The 17793-nt window shown below is 38.8% G+C and overlaps 1 protein-coding gene across 1 annotated transcript; it reads left to right on the plus strand.

Annotated features, from left to right (window-relative positions):
- Positions 1-12957: 12957 nt before the first annotated feature.
- On the plus strand, positions 12958-13809 carry LOC105036870 (uncharacterized). The gene is made up of 2 exons (XM_073260024.1): positions 12958-13011; positions 13345-13809. The coding sequence occupies exons 1-2, from the start codon at positions 12958-12960 to the stop codon at positions 13807-13809; spliced, it is 519 nt and encodes a 172-aa protein (XP_073116125.1).
- Positions 13810-17793: the final 3984 nt, after the last annotated feature.

The following is a 17793-nucleotide window of genomic DNA, read 5'->3' on the forward strand; positions in this document are numbered from 1 at the left end:
ACCGACTGATCCCTGTACGCTGACTTACTCTCGGACCGGTCCGACCGACATCCGACTCTACCGACCGGACCGACGGATGATTCCGATGGACGACTACCGACAATAGCTGTTGATAATATCCGACCGAAAGTGTGTCGGCCGAACAGACGCATGCTGTTCCCGACCGACCGAGCGATCGAACCCGCACCACCGACTCACCGTCGGGTGTAGCAGTCGATGTCCGACTTCCGCAATGCACCAGATCAGTCAACGATGTCTTCGGATCATCACCCGACGTCTCGGCAGTCGAATACCGACATATAGTCGGTCAGTCCGTCCGAACACCGTACAACCGCTATGGGCAGTTTCCTGTCAAGGACATACGGTATGGCCGTCCTGGGGCGTTGTCCTGCCAAGGACATAGATTAATCCCCAGTGACTTGACAACTCATGGTGATTTGACAGCCCCCGACGATTTGACAACTTCCCAGTTGTCTGCACCATTAATGGCGGGACCGTGCCGCATTCTACTATTAAATGGGGTAAGGCAACAGTCTTGGTAAGTTTGGAGTGAGCTTTCTCAAGCTTCCTCAAGCTCTCTAGCTCTCTCTCTCTCCCCGCTGAGCCTCCTGATTTTCCACTGTTGCCCAGTCTCCTCTCTGACTTGATCGTCGGAGGGTCCCCATCAGAGGCATCTCCAGTCCGTGAGGACACTTCTTGCAAGTGCGCGACCTCGACGATCGAGCGATGGGGGCATTGGCTGCAACAGATTTTGGTGCGCCAGGTAGGAGCTCGACAGAGTAAAACAGCGAGTTTCATAGAGCTTGAAAAATCTCTCGAGATGACGAAAATCAGGGCTCAGCGATCAAGAGCTACGATCAAGAGCTACCAAGTCGGCGAGGTGCTCTTCCCGCCAGAAAGAGGCCCCTCCTTCACCCTCCATGGCGGAATCCAGCTCTCCGCACCCAACGGTAACCACGGAGCCACAGATCACGGCGATCGTGCGATAAATGACCGTTCTGACGGATGCGATCGATGCGACACGGTCTGCCGACCTTGTGTCGTCCGTCGGTGCCATCAGAATTTTCCCCCGATCAGTCATCCAGGCCCGAAGATCGGAGAGGGACAGGAAGCTCGAACTCGACTGGGTCCCTCCCGAGGATGCGATGGGAGCCGTCGCAGGTCGTTCGGGCTCACTTGCTTCGACCCGAACCTCCTCCATAAGCGGTGGCATCGATGATCCTTCGGTTGCCCCTTCTGCCACCCCTTCCTCAGACGGTGCCTCGGGTGGCACTGCCAGCGCCGACAGGGCGATGACCGGCTCAAAGTCCGATGCACGTTCGGTGTCAGGCTGCGCTACCACCGTCGCGATGTTGGTCAGGGATGATATCTGAGGCCTCTTGGGAGGCCGCGAAGGTCCGGCCCCGGGTGCCAGTCTCTTCCTCGCTGTATGTTGCCGAATGTCGGCATCTGTCAATCTCACTCTCGATGGCATGCCTGCAATTTCAACAAAGGATTAGCACAAGTCCGAAGATGGATGAAAAAGCCAATGGACGACCGACAGACCGAATGATAACTAAGCAGAGAACTGAACTCCGACCGACGTCGTACAGAGCTTGCTCGATGACGAGCTCCCTCTGCTTCGGCACCGACACATCCTTCAACCGATGAAAATTCTCTCGATCTCCAGCCTCCACCCGACTGTTTTCGTTCGGCTGAGTCCAAGGATCGCTGGGGGAGAAGAAGCAAAGAAAAATTGATTCTTCCACCCGTGAATCGACGATGGAAGATCGGTGATGAACGAAAGACCCTTCCGGAGATTGAAGAACCACCACCCTAGGGCTTTCGGGTGGGATCGGAGGATGAAGAATGTCCGGAAGAGAGAAATGCGGAGAAAGGTCGGCAAAAGCCGACACAATAAAGCAAAACTGATTATCAACCGGATTGAGTTCGGTGCCAGTTACGCCGGGCAAAGCCCGTAATAATCCAAGACGTTCCGGACAAACTCCAGAATCGGGAAGCGAAGACCTGTCCGAAAGTCCTCGATATAAAAAGCCACCTGGCCCAGAGGCGGGTTGTTAACCCGACCCTCGGCTCTAGGGGCGAAGAGTTCGAACTGCCCCGGGATACTGTATTGCTCCCTGAGCTGTTTGATGTTTGCCCTCGAAAGTGAAGAAATCTGGTGCGGACACCAGAGCCATCAAAAATCGGCATCATGATTTAAGTTCGATTTGGATCGAAGAAGCCTCATTAAATTGATTCTACTTCAGTTATTTATTTTTAGTCAATAAATTTTAATGCATTTGGCTTTGGGTCCATAGGGCCATACTTGGATTTGTCCATGTCACCTTTGGAGCCACCACTCTCCACATGCCAAGAGAAGAAATATGCATGCCAGCATGTGCCGTGCTCATGCTAAGTTGTGTCAAGCATCAAGCACCCACATGGAGTTTCATTTCTTCTTTAAAATTTCTTAAGAGTTCTTGGCTACTTACTTATTTTGTTGAAGGCTGATTTCTTTCCTATGATAGATTATAATGCTTTACTTTTTTGTGGAGGGTTGATTTCTTCCTTGTAAAGATAAGAGATTCCTAAACAAACAGGACCCTTAGAGTCCTATATAAATCCTTGTATCTTTCATGAAAAAAATAATGAATGATTTTACAAACTCCACAAATACTTGTGTCAATCACTCCGAGAGGGAGAGGGTGTGAGACCCAAAATCGTCCCACAAGGAGAGGGTGTGAGGCCCACTTTCTATCCTATTCCTTCTACTTAAGATTCAGTGTTCTTGTGACTCTGATCGACTCCACCATCTACCCACACAAGCCTATTCCGTCAAGAGAAGATCTATCTCCTCTAAAATTTTTATCTATCGTGCTGAGAGAAGGAGTGATTTCTTATTCTACAGATCATATGCTGTCAAGGACCTTCGTTCCTTAACAGTTGATCTTTGATTTTTTTTTTAATCCGATGTTGGTAAAGACCTAGTTCTTTATCGATGGATCTGTTTGGTTAAAAGATTAAGAGCCCTAATCAGAGTAGTTTTTTAACTACCACGATCCGGATTCTTATCATCTTCTTGGATTTTCTCACTGGTTTAATGTTTTATTTTCTCTCGTTCCATTCTTATTTCTTTTTTTGTATTTACTCGTGAGTATGTTTAATTTCTACTATCTGTTTATGAAATTTTCTATTGCTAATTATTTACTGATCTCTCGAATGGTATTCATCTGTATCATTTAGATTGATCTCGCTTTAGTCTCGTATCAATCAATCACGCCTCCTGAGCAGAGTATAGGCAACTATACTGTCTGTCTTGAGAATAATGAGCCCCTGACCGGACGTGATTTATTGTTGATGAACAGAAGAGAGCTTGATTATTAGGATTAATTTTCTTTTTTTAGGATTGTCCCGTATCAAAACCTCCACCTCCGGGGTTGATCGGTAATCGTCGACCGGGTTCCCCGACTGACTTCCTCGAGAAGAGGTTCTAGCTATAACGCTAGCCCCAAAAAGGAGAACAAAAAAAGAAAAATGGCGAAGGAGAAAGGATGCAAGGAAACAGGCACGAAAAAACTTCGAGAATAGCTTTCAAAGGAAGAGGACGGAGACAACTACTTGGAACTGGGGGACAACTCGACAGGACCTCGGTGCCAGGAACAGATTTGCAACAAAAAGTGAAGTTTTGGATGCAAGTGGCTACATATATATAAGGTCCTTCAACAGTCGAGATGAAAGCGCATTAAGCGAGGGCTTCCAAGATGTCGACACGTGGCAGCATCAGGGCCCTTCCTCGATCTGACGGTTCGACGCACCTGCCCCCTGATCAAGCCACATCGCCTCCATCCACGTGAACGGTTCCGGTCCGATAGCCCCCTGACATGTGGCAGAAAAATCACATCTCATAATTTATTAACCGACGGCGGTTCGCATTCCCAAGGAGACGGTGGTTCGCATTCCCAAGGAGACGGTGGTTCGCATTCTCAAAGAGACGGCGGTTCGCGTTCCCAATGGGATATCTGACACCAGATCGTTCGTTGGTACGATCGTCAGAGTCGGAGCATGATGTGATGGAAAATCACTCCTTTCGTCCGAAGCCGTCGCCCACGTGGAAACGCTGGCCGACATGACATCCGACTCAGGAATGGGGGGGCAACTGTTGGGATATACCGACTGACCCCTGTACGCTGACTTACCCTCAGACCGGTCCGACCGATGTCCGACTCTACCGATCGGATCGACGGATGACTCCGACGGATGACTGTCGACAATAGCTGCCGACGATATCCGACCGAAGGTGTGTCAGCCGAATAGACTCATGCTGTTTCCGACCGAGCGAGCGGCCAAACCCGCACCACCAACTCACCGTCGGGTGTGGCAGCCGACGTCCGACTTCCGCAAGGTACCAGATCAGTCGATGGTGTCTCTGGATCATCACTCAACGTCTCGACAGTCGAATACCGACATATAGTCGGCCAGTCCGCCCGAACGCCGTACAACTGCTATGGGCAATTGTCCTGTCAAGGACATGCGATATGGCCGTCCTGGGGCATTGTCCTACCAAGGACATGGATTAATCTCCAGTGACTTGACAACCCACGGTGATTTGATAGTCCCCGATGATTTGACAACTCTCCAGTTGTCTGCACCATTAATGGCGGGACCATGCCGCATTCTACTATAAAATGGGATAAGGCAACAGTCTTGGTAAGTTTGGAGTGAGCTTTCTCAAGCTCTCTAGCTCCCTCTCTCTCTCCTCGCTGAGCCCCCTGATTTTCCACTGTTGTCCAGTCTCCTCTCTGACTTGACCGTCGGAGGATCCCTGCTGGAGGTATCTCTGGTCCGTGAGGACTCTTCTTACAGGTGCGCGACCTCGGCGATCGGGCGACGGGGGGATTGGCCGCAACAGTTAGTATTTAGATCGGCATTATAGGATCTATTGAAGTGATGATCAAGATTATAATTTGTGGTGATGTATGGGCACTTTCGATTAAATTATTGCAGCAGCTTGAAATTCAGGATGATAGCTATTTCCATACCATAAGAACATACAACATGCACTTTTTTTCAAAAAAGAAAGTAAGAAATTGCAGAGAAAATATCATCATCATAAACAACAACAACAACACTTGCTCAAAATAAAAAGTATTATTTTGAAGGCTATTCTTTCCTTAGTTTTGATAATCTTGCCGAGGCCATCCCTTAACCTCTGTTATTTCGCTCATTTCCTTTCATCGTGGTCACCTTCTGGATGAGCTTGACCTGTACACTTCCTGAAATACCTCTGAGCCATCTCTTTCCTCTGCTTAGTAAGGCATCCACCAAACATGCCTCTTGTCGAAACTTGTGAAGTAGAGGATCTGTTTATGATCTGAATTATTATCCCTTCTGTTTGTTTTTTTCTTTAAAAAAAAAAAAAATCCTCCAAGGTAGATACCCCCTGGACTAAAGCAAAAAAATATACTCGAGCCATATATATATATATATATATATATATATATATATATATATATATATATATATATATATATATATATATATATATATATATATATATATATATATATATATACTAGCTTAGAACTCCATGCGATGGATGGTATGTAATTATTTTTTAAATAACATTTTTATAAATTAAAAATCTAATATAATATAAAAGATATCATATATGATATCAAATATTCTAAATCAAAATATAAACTCAGATACATAGATCCTCTTGTCTGATTCAAGATTTGCAGCACATTTAAGTCCCCTCATCTTCAACATATGTAAATGCGTAATTCTCCATTATTCTAATTTACCGCGGTTTGGATGATTTTATAAATTATTTTATTTTAAAAATATATTTTATTTTATTGGGCTATTTATAAGTAGATTATAAACTATTTATAAATTATTTTATTTTATTTAAAACTTCACATCAAGTTCTAAACCATATTATTGTAGGCATAAGAAGAGCAACTCTGAACAAATACAATGAGATAGCATAAACGAAGATAATTGATAACTTCAAGAGGAAATTTTTTTTATAAAAAAAATTATATTTATACGTAACATGCATGATAAGCTATTAGATAAATTTTATGAAGATCCGAAGAGCCAAATTTCATAAAATTCTTTCCGAAACTCATCATTTTTTTTTATTATTTTTATCTTTAATTATTTTTTATTTTTTCTATCCCTTCTTGTCCTTTGATTCTCTCTCGCTAAATTCCAGCTAAATCTCAACATATGCCTCCAATTTTACACTATGAGACCCACGGTATCCATTGATTTCTAATCGGATCCTATCATAATTTCGACGTTCATAATTCCACGGTAAGTTTTATTTCGACATTGCTTAATGGCGACGGCCCCACCACTTGAATCTACCGAAATATAGAAATATATAATATTCTAATGGGAAATAAAACTTACTGTCATATCTTTTTCTATTTTTTTTTAATTTTTTTTGAATGATAACTTTTCCAAAATTCTGCATTTTTCCATCCCTAAGTTACTTCCCCACTCTTAAGTTGAGTTCATAAATAGCATACGTTAGCATATAACTAACACAATATGATTTCTTTCTCTTTTGTTGAATTAGTTTTTAAATATAAAATAGTATATAATAAATTATAATAAATAATTAAATTTAATAATTAAATTTTTATTGCATATCAAACAATGAGCCCAGACTTCAAAGGTTTCACAAATGTGAATTAAGCAACCCCATCATATCTAGCCACCCACGCCACCGCTCGCCCCCGCTGCCACCACCTCCTCATTTCCATCCTTCACTGCCTCCTCTTCCACCTCCGTGCTCTTGTTGCCGCCCCACCTTGCCGTGGCCCCCACCTCCACCGCCTTATCTTCGTCGAAGAATCTCACCATCGAAGCATCCAGAAGCTCGCCGCTGCCTTTCTCTCCTCCCTTGACCTCTCCCCACGAGTTTCAGCTGTGACATGGTATATGGAGGCTTCTGTGTTGAGGCCACATGACAGATGGAGGCCCTGCCATCGCATATAACCTAGAGCTCCAAAAATCCTAAGTCATGGCAGAGCTCCTCCCTCCCCGATCGGCCATAGATTTCTTCGACGATTCCATCGAGTCTTAGCCACTATGGTTCAAGGCCACCTCCTTCCTTCGCTCGGACTTCGAGCTAAAGTCCTACATCGCCGACCTCCGCTCCTTCGTCCTCCTAAAATGCTTTGTTGCCGAGCTCTGCGCCCAACTCGTCGCCCTCAAGACTGAGCTCGCCGACCTCATCAACCATAACTACATCAATTTCATCAGTCTCAGTACCGATCTCATCGACGTCGACTCCACCATGTTCACATCCGTGTTTTTTTGCTATATTTTTTTGCTGTTTCTATCCTCAGGAGTCTCGATCGGGTGGGAGGTTTGAAGCGAACGAAGCTTCTCCCGAAACTCTTTCAATCCTCCCACGGTCCCACTCCACGCAGTTTCGCTCCACATGGCAAAATAATTTTTATCCACATGACAAATGGAGACAACCCAACGCTGTTGCTCCATTTTATATATATATAATGCCAGCAGTCGGAAGTTCCGCATCTGTGTCAAACATCCATCTATCAAACTAGTTCTGCTAAATCAAATCATAACATATCATGTTTTTGTATAATCCAGCTTAAATTGACAAAATAAAACCATGATGAATGATCTCATAGTAAAGTTTAACTTATACATAATCACATTATTAATATATAGCAGTAAGCACGCATAAGAGGGACTGTTTCATACAAACCGTTATACTTTGTGTTTCTTGCACGTTCCTGTGCTTATAGTTTTGTATTAGTTCTGTAATTCAATTGCATGGGTAAAACTGACAGCCTGCGAGCTAACCAAATCAACAGTTTTTCATCTATTACTCCACAAGACTCGAGTTAGTTTATACAAATTGTTGGAGATTTTTGGAGACAAATAGATCAAGCAAATAGACACATAAAAATAAAAGCATCAAAAAAATATAGAAACTTACGTAGTTCGGCCGAAGCCTATGTTCACGAGCGATGGAATGGAGATGCATTATTTTAAGATTGGAATACAAAGAGAAAAACTCTCAAACTCTAATCTCTTTACACTCTTTTCTCACAATTTCCCATACATCACCATGCACCACAAAAACCCATAACCTTACCCTCCTATTTATAGAGGTGTAAGATCTCCAACTAAATAAGAAATAATGTAATCCTTATTTAGTTGGAAAATACATGGTATAAAATCTCTATCTTGACAAAAAAGTCTGGACATTCGAATTGAAGTCAATAACTCAATAATTTCCATCTTGACTTCAATTCGAAGAGTGCAGAGTTGCACCATCTCCAAAATTTCAGAATGGGCTATACACAAACACTGATGGAACCAATCATAATATGATGCAGGATGATTTTTTTCTTTGAGACGCCCGATCGTACATCCACCGTGTTTATTCCTCCAAACTTTAGTTCCTCGCAGGTTGTATATGTTAGAATTAGGTAACAACTTTGCCTTCCAAACTTGATGAGATCCTTTCCGAATGCGCATAATTTCACCTTGCATGCATACTCTAAATCTCTTCGACAACAGGCAACCCAGTGAAATCAAATTTTTATTCAAACCAGGGATATGATGCATACATCCTTGAGTGTCATAATTGAACCATCAAACGACTTCATCCGAACAATTTCTATACCAACAACCCATCATTCAATTTTATCTACTAGATGCATCGTACCACTCCTCACAAATTTATATGTAGAGAAGCAATCCCTATTAGGAGTGATATGGTAGGAACTGGTAGAATCAATAACCTTGTCATCATGCTCAACACTGGCATTATTGGTTACTATATAGACATCTCCATCATCCAAGTTACGAACAACCATTGCATCCCCCTTTTGCTTGTAATTTTGGTCGTCCTTCGAAATTTTTTTAACGTCGAGCCTTTAATTTTAAACAATTTGCCTTAACATGCTTCTTTTTCTTACAATAATAGCAGTGGATTACTTTATTTTTATTTTCTCGAACTACCAATATAGAATCATTATTGCCATTCTCACCCCATTACAACAAAAATAGTTTATAATGACTAAATTTTAGTAATAATCTAAAAAGAGTATTACTATAAATACTCTTTAGTGATGATTTCAAAAAATATTATAAAAGATATATAATAATGTAGCACTTTGTCAAGAGTGTTACTAAAAGTTATTATATAGTTATTACTAAAAGTTACAAAAATAGTGATGAGATCTTATAATTGTTATAAGAAATTATATTCTATTGTAATAGCTTTAAAAATTATCATAAAAAATTTATAATATTATGATGGTTATTTATAGATATTACTAAGATTTATAATGTTACAATGATATCATGTAAGAATAATATTTTATGATTAAATAGAATTTAATTGGTAATATTTATAATTTTATTATTGAACATTAATTATTTATCAATGAAATAAATTTCATCATTTATATATTATTATATAACTAATAGTTTTTATTATTAATTATTTATAAATTAATTTTATGATAAATTAGTATTATTGCAAACTAATTTAGATTTTTTATGATGATAATATTTAATCACTCAATATATATTTAAACTTTCTAAGAAAATATATTTTATATATTTAATAAATTTTAAAATTAGTATAATTTTAACTAAATGAGTCAAGATAGTTTAATAATTAAATAAAAATAAATCTTAATATGAAATTTATTATCAATTTTGAATGCATAATATCACAACCAAGTAATGATCTATGATGTAATTACTAAAAAATCTATATGAAAATAAATTTAACCAAAATTTGGATCTAATTCAATCTAATTTATATTAAAATATATATATTAAAAAAATTTAAGAATCATTATATAAATTATATAATATAAAATTTTAAAATATTATATATTATACTTCATTATTTTTTATTTACAGTATAAATAAGAAGAATCATGAATTATTTACTTTTAAGAACCATAAAAAAAATATTTATGATAATAGAAATACATTAAAATTATTTATATTTAAAAATATTTGAAACAATAAAGTTTTTATAAATATTATAAAGAATAAAATAAAGTAATTTATTTTTTAAAAATTATTATATTTTAAAATATTTAAATAATAAGATGTTTAGATTATTATAAAGAATAAAATAAAATAATTTATTTTTATATATTTTTTAAAAAATTATTTTTTATAAAAATAATTAAGCATTAAAATTAAAATATCATAATATATTTGAAATAAGTATACTTTATAATACGAATAAGTTTTGAATATGTATAATAAATTATAACTCTATATTATAAGTTAATATTATCATGATAGCTAAGTATTAGATAACTATCCAATAGGTCTTATGTTTGATATTCGATTAACTATATAGGTGATTAATTAAAATTATAAATTGGATCAAATACAAAAATATCATAATCGAACATGACTTCAATAGAATGAGAGGATAATATTTTATTATAAAAATATTTAATATTAATTTATAAAAAATATAATATTATTTTTAAAAAATATTTGATTTTAATTATATTTATAGCGATAGTTATAATCATATTAGCATAGACTTGCTTATATCAATGCTTATCAAAATCGTAGCAATAGGTGATAATAGTTTTTAGCGACGCCACATGTTGCTGCGATTTACAACCATTGGTATAGGTTTTACCAATAGTTTTTTATATTTTTTGCCACAATTTTGACCATTGCTATAAATCTTTTTTGTTGTAGTACATCCACCCAACTGCTTATCAATCTGCTCTTTAGATAGTAAAGCTGACTTAATTTCCTCCACCTTAGTCGGTTCCTTTCGATGATAAAAGAACGAATCCCTAAAACTTGTCAGAGAAGGTGGTAGAGAATACAAAAGGACGATAGCGTGATCTTTATCATCTAACTTCACTTCCAAAGCCTGGAGGTCAGTAATAATCTGATTCAACACATTTAAACATGATTGAATAGATGTATCTTCCTCCATACATTTATATGAGAGATGGACTTTATCAAATATAAGGATTTCAACTTATTCCATAAATCTATAGTACTTTTTTTAGATGAGATCTCTCTAACCACACTGTCAAAAAGACAGAAATAAATAGTTGAAGATGCTCGACGGTTTATATCTTATATCTGCTTTTCGTTCAACATCAAGTATATCTCTTTCTTTCCTAAAAGAGCTAAATCAAGTCCATTCTGAATCAAAATATCTTCTATCCTAATCTGCTAGAGATTAAAGTTACCAAACTCATAAAATTTTTCAATTTCAAACTTCCCAAACATCTTGAAATTGAAATAAAGGTGTCTTATAGTCTGAATTTTGCAAAAATAACCTTAAAAAAGGATTCGGCATGTCCGAAAATCTTAGAAACCAGTATTAAAATTCAAAAAAATTGACCTAAAAATATGTAAATCCAAGGTCAAACGATTGATGATGTGGCAGTAGTGCTAACGTTGACATGGTTGTGGTGCTGATGTGGCCGAGGATGTGCACCTATGATGATGCACAAGATGCTGACGTAGCTGATGATGTAGCTGTGCTAACGTGCTCGATGATGCAACAAATGCTGATGGGGCAATGATGTTGATGTATTTGATGATGTGGCAGTAGACATGGCTTTGCTGATGTGGCCGATGATGCAACAAATGCTAATGTTGCAGATGACGTGGCGGGACATATTGACTGAAATTCTAGCCTTTGATCCATGCATTAGAGGGCTTATCGATTTTTGATTGATGCAAAATTTCACCTCTCATCTTTTTTCGACATCGAGAACATTGCTATCTAGTCAGTTTTTCAATTTGAGACCTCAGGATACATAAAACAGTACTGATAGCCTTTATATGCGTATAGAAATCATTCGCCACGTGCATGAACTTCGATCAATCTTGTCCCAAAAGAATAGAAAAAAATCCAACGATGCTCTGATACCAGTTGTTGGAGATTTTTATAAATAAGTAGATTAAGCAAATAGGTATATAAAAATAAAAATATAGAGAAAACATAAAAATTTATATGGCTCGACCGAAATCTACATCCACGAGCAATGGAATGGAAATGCACTATTTCAGGATTGGAATACGAAGAGAAAAACTCTCAAACTCTAATATCTTTGCATCTTTTTTCTCATAATCTCCCATGCACCTTGCACCACCATGCACTACAAAAATCCACAGCCTTACCCTCATATTTATAGAAGTATAAGATCTCCGACTAAATAGGAAATAATGTAACCCTTATTTAATTAGTTGGAAAACACATGGTATAAAATTTTTATCTTAACAAAAAAAGGTCCGGACATTCGAATTGGAGCCAATAACTTAGCACAAATATATTTATAAAATACCATGAGTTGAGGTCATGAATAAAAATAACCCATTGAATGGGGTCGTGTAAGAGGGGAAATGCACTTATGATCCAACTAGTGAAAGGAATCTTTTCTTTAGCACCTAAAAGGAGAGCCCGCGTAAATATCTGATGTTTAAAATCTTGATTTGCTTCTCGTGAGTGATAACAAGTTGCGAGTTTGACAACTCGGACATTAATTCCTTGCTTTTTACAACAAATTCAGATCATTTCCATGGATTCAGTTGAGATACGTTGGAGATATATACTGACCTCCATCTTACTCCACACGCACTTCTACAGTTTCCAGTTGCAACATTGGCCTTAGCTGTTGCAATTTGTTCATAAATGCAAACAAAGTCTATCTCCAGGCAAGATCCATCTGTATTTTTCCCTTTGTGAAAGGCCTCACTCATTGAAAGAAAAGGTCCTGTTAATATCGTATCTTACTTTTGCTTGTTAACACACGCACCGACCTGGGGGTTCTTCCCCCCTTGAACCTTCGCCTCCTACCTTGTGGTAGCCATGCGTTTGCTATAAAAGGGAGGGAAGCTAACTGACCAATCCATTAATGTAAAATTAAGGCCAAGGAAACAAAAGAAGGTTCAGTTCTTCGAGGAGCCATGCAGTGTAAGCTTTTCGGTAGAGAAGGAAAAAAGAACCTCCTTCCACCTAAGGTATTCATTATATTATATGTTATATTTTGTTATTGCTATTGAATCATGGCTTAATTAGTATCAAAATAAGCTCAGGGAATTCATCACTTATTCCTGAGAATAAGAGAGTTAATCGCTTTCTAAGCCTCATCTCTCATCTAGTCTTATGAAAGGTGGTGGGTTTCAGGCTAACATGATCTCATCTCTCTCTCTCTCTATCTGTCGATCTATCTATCCGTCTCTCTCTCTCTCTCTCTCTCTCTCTCTCTCTCTCTCTCTCTGTGTAGCATGTTATTTGATCATCCATTACACTGCTTGCTGCTTACTGCTGGCAATATCTTTTCTATCTTTTAGGAGGATCAAGGGCTACGGAGGGTGCAGTCTGACATCGCAGTCAAGACTGATAAAATTATCGAAGAATTGAAGGGGGTCATGAACACAAATGAAGCGGAGATGGTGGAGTGCGAGTTATGTGGGATGTCTGAGGAGTGCAGCCCTACCTACATCTCTCGCATCAAAGAATTTTTCTGTGGCAAATGGGTCTGTGGGCTTTGTTCGGAAGCAGTAAAGGAGCTGGTGAAGCGAACTCCTGCGTTGACCATGGAGGAAGCTATGGAGTCCCATATGGCTCTCTGCAAGAAGTTCAATAGTACAACCAGACTCAACCCTAAGCTCTCCTTGGCCGGTGCAATGAGAGATATTGCAAGGAAAAGCTCGGAACGAAGGACTTCCAGGAACTCGCATGGGTCCCAGATTTCTAGGACCGTCCGCTGTGGAGCTGTGTTGGACGTAAAGCTCAAACGGTCACCAATCCAGTGATCTAATGCTAGCTTATAGTTATGCTGAGCTTCTTCTTCCCAGTTTCTCTGTACTGGAGTATGGAATATTGACTGCTTGTACAATTACGGAAGCTATACATATAGGCTTTTGACAAAGTCCTTAAAAGTGTTTTTCTTTTTTTCCTGCCGTATTCAGTGGAAATTTCCTTAGTGGATTCTGTATACTCTGTGGAATGTACTACTGCTCCCATAGTTGTTCGTGTATGTCATTGAAGAACTTACTGAGATCAAGGTATGTATTGACTATTCATAGAAGGTACAAATCTTCTACTTCTTTTAATCATTTATGTAAAACTTGGTCTGAAAATTAAAGTATGTCATGGTTATTGTTGGGATATACCGATTGATCCCTGTACGCCAATTTATCCTCGGTCCGATCCGACCGACGCCCGACTCTACCCACCGGACCGACGGACGACTCCAACGATGACTCCGACAATGACTGCTGATAATGACTGCCGACAATATCCGACCGAAGGTATACCGGTCAAACCGACCAATACTGCTTCCAATCGGTCGAACAGTCGAATCCACGTCACCGACTCACTGTCGGGGGTGGCAGCCGACGTCTGACTTCCACAAGGCACCAGATCAGCCAACGGTGTCTCCGAGTCACCATCCAACGTCTCGACAGTCGAATACCGACATATGGTCGGCCAGCCCGTCCGAACGCCGTACAATGGCTATGGGCTGTTATCCTGACAAAGACATGCGGTACGACCGCCCTGGGCATTGTCCTGCCAAGGACATGGATTAATTTCAATGACTTGACAATCCACGATGATTTGACAGTCCCCGACGATTTGATAACTCTCCGGTTATCTGCATCATTAATGGCGGGACCATACTGCATTCTACCATAAAACGGGATAAGACAGTAGTTTTGGTAAGCTTTCTGAAGGGCCTTTTAGCTCTCAAGTTCTCTTAAGTTTTCTCAAGCTCTCCCTAGCTCTCTCCTACTGAGTTCCTGATTTTCTACTGTTGCCTAGTCTCCTCTCTGATTTGACCGTCGGAGGATCCCCACCAGAGATATTTCCGGTCAGTGAGGATTTTTCTTGCAGGTGCGTGACTCCGACGATCGGACGATGGAGGAATTGGCCGCAATAGTTATCTTAATTTTTTAGCCTCTTCATGGCATTATTTTTAAACAGCAGGCATGCTGATAATCAATAATGCTGGTTTAAATGAGACCATGTATTAGAAATTGCAGATATTTGATCCAATAAACACCATGCAGGAAGACTATCCAAGGTATTAATTATCACAGAAAGTCATCTTGGTTTAGTGTTTTTATGTATTGCTATGGGTTTGAAAATGTTTCAAGCTTCCAGCTACATGTTTAAAGCATTTTGTCACTTCGGCTTCGGTCAGCTGATGTCCACTTATTAGCTGGCTCATTATCTTATGTGGTAACCATTCTTTTGCAAAATATTCACGCAGCAACAGCAGAAGGAGGCAATGACTGAAGTATTCTGTATCGAACATGAAATTAAGGAGTAATTAAAGTGCACGATAAATAAATTAAAAAAAAGTGTGTGTACGAACCAGGATAAATTGTAGCTAAACAACTAGCAGCTGGTTAGAAGGATAAATAAAATACTTTTTCTCTCTAAAATTACTTCGATTTCAGAGGGAGCAAGAAAAGGCAATGTTATGCTCCATTCCATTTCCGCCACCTTCGACCAGGAGAGGCCAACCCCTCTCCCTTCTTTTGGCAAATCCACTCTTTTGCCTTGATTTCCGATTGGAAAACCACTTTTTGTGGCCAAGTGTCCAGCTAAAAAACTACCGGAGGGCTGTGGATGGGTTTTAGTTGCACCACCCCATGATGTTTAGTTTTTTGGATATGGATCCTTTGCAATACCATGATGTACCATATAGTATGATACATTATATATGTCATCTATCATACGATACGATGGACAGTTGCACGTAGTCATGCATAAGTGCACATGAGGTCGCACACACCGTCCATCATGTGATGGACGGCATGTGCACTGCAGAGGATTCGCACCCTGGTTTTTTCCATTCGCATCACTTGCATGTGGATGGATTGACCGTAGAGCTATCATTTTAGGAACCTTTTTTTGGACGCTGATGTCCTCCCTTTATGGATCAGTTGGGTTGGACCACCAGATAAAAGGGCTCAAACCAAATCATGCTCCACTTTGCATCTCCTTTTGAACCTTCGCTAACTAATTAGTAAATTGTTTAACCACACTATATTTATAGGTGCCAATTTTGCGAGAAATTATTCCATGGACCAGATCTACGTGGATCGGAGAAATATCGGAGCATATGCACAATGGACAACGTGCAATCAAAAATTGATGAAATACAAGGGATAATGTGGCATGTCATCCACCATGGGATCACAGTCCAGTAGACCTGGTCCAAATAATAATTAGGCTAGTTTTGCACTATAGATAATAGATATTGATGCGTATCTGGATGGACGATCCATCTCAAAAATGGATGGATGTTGTTCATCGCCATGGGCACAATCATCTATTTCTAAGATGGATGATATTTTGCCCATCTCAAAAGTGAATGGCTATTGTCCTTCTCTCATCTCACAATAATTAGCACACCACCCCAATGGATGACAGGCGCAGCCATCTATTTCTTCTAAGATGGGTGTCACGTTGCCCATCCAAATATACCAAGCTTTGTAGTGCAAAAGTAAAACACACACCATAAATGATTCCAACCGTTCCTTCACCTACCTCACGGACTTAACATTCTATTCACTCATCTCTCACCTATCATCATTTTTTATATAAAATATATACTCATTATATATCTAAAACAAAAAAATTAGTTTTGCAAAATTTTCCATAGATGCTAATATTAATGACTTCAATATTAATATGCTAAAGTATAATCAAAATTATATGCAAAATATGATTATGGAAACCCCCTACTTCAAAAATAGTTGGAAAAAAGTTAAAAGAAAAAAGTGCCAAATTGCGTGGGACAGATATTCACAGTGCTGTTATTAATGTTGAAAATTTTTGTTCAATCAAAATTTATTATTTAATATATAATATAAATTTAATTTTTTTAATTTTTTTTTATTTGTTATAATTTCTAGGTAGAAAAAAAATCATAACTCACGTATTTCACGGATTCTGCAGGTACTATATTCTATTCCACAAGATCACCCAAATTCTGAAAAAGCTTTTGCGACGCTTTTACGATCTTTCACGACGTCGTCCATGTCGCATCCGGTCACATGAACCATAAATGCCATATACCACCGGGAAGGCCATTTGGTTTGTTGTGACTAAAGATACATTGTAACAGCAAATGCACGTGAGTAGGGTTGCGGCAATTGCAGCTACGGAGTTATATTTTGATCGTTTGGATGCATGCACCTATGTTGCTTCATCTCACTGCAATTATTTAGAAAGTTGCGAGTAGAAATCTAAAAAATATACAAACAAAGTGATGGTATCACTATCAAGAACTACATTTCCTTTTTAACTTGTTATTTTGTTTACAAAATTTATCAATAAGACCCTTACTTTTGATTTTAGTTAAAGTAGTTCGTTTGTTCCGGTTTCTGAAATTCTATACAAAATTAAACATCTAAAATTAACAGCAGGAGATTCCCACGTCCATATGCCTTCCATCATCCGAGTTTGTTCCAGCCCAAAGCCCAAGCCATTTCGGGCATTCAGCAACTCACTTGCCGCGGCCCACAAAGAAGCGGCAGCCCAGGCACTCCACATAGAAACACAAGGTCTAAAGTTAGAGTAATTCTTTATACACCATATGCGATGTGAAAAAAATATATCATCCCATCTGATTGGATAATATAGCCATCACTTTCTAATATGAATTTAATATCTATATTTTTATTTTTTTATTCAAAATTTTAAATGACGAAAATACTTCTCTTTTGAAAAAATTATGAATCTTATGATCATATTATGACATCCTGCAGTTAAAGTATGACTTT

The sequence above is a fragment of the Elaeis guineensis genome, chromosome 6 (assembly GCF_000442705.2).
Source record: "Elaeis guineensis isolate ETL-2024a chromosome 6, EG11, whole genome shotgun sequence".
NCBI classification, from domain to species: domain Eukaryota; kingdom Viridiplantae; phylum Streptophyta; class Magnoliopsida; order Arecales; family Arecaceae; genus Elaeis; species Elaeis guineensis.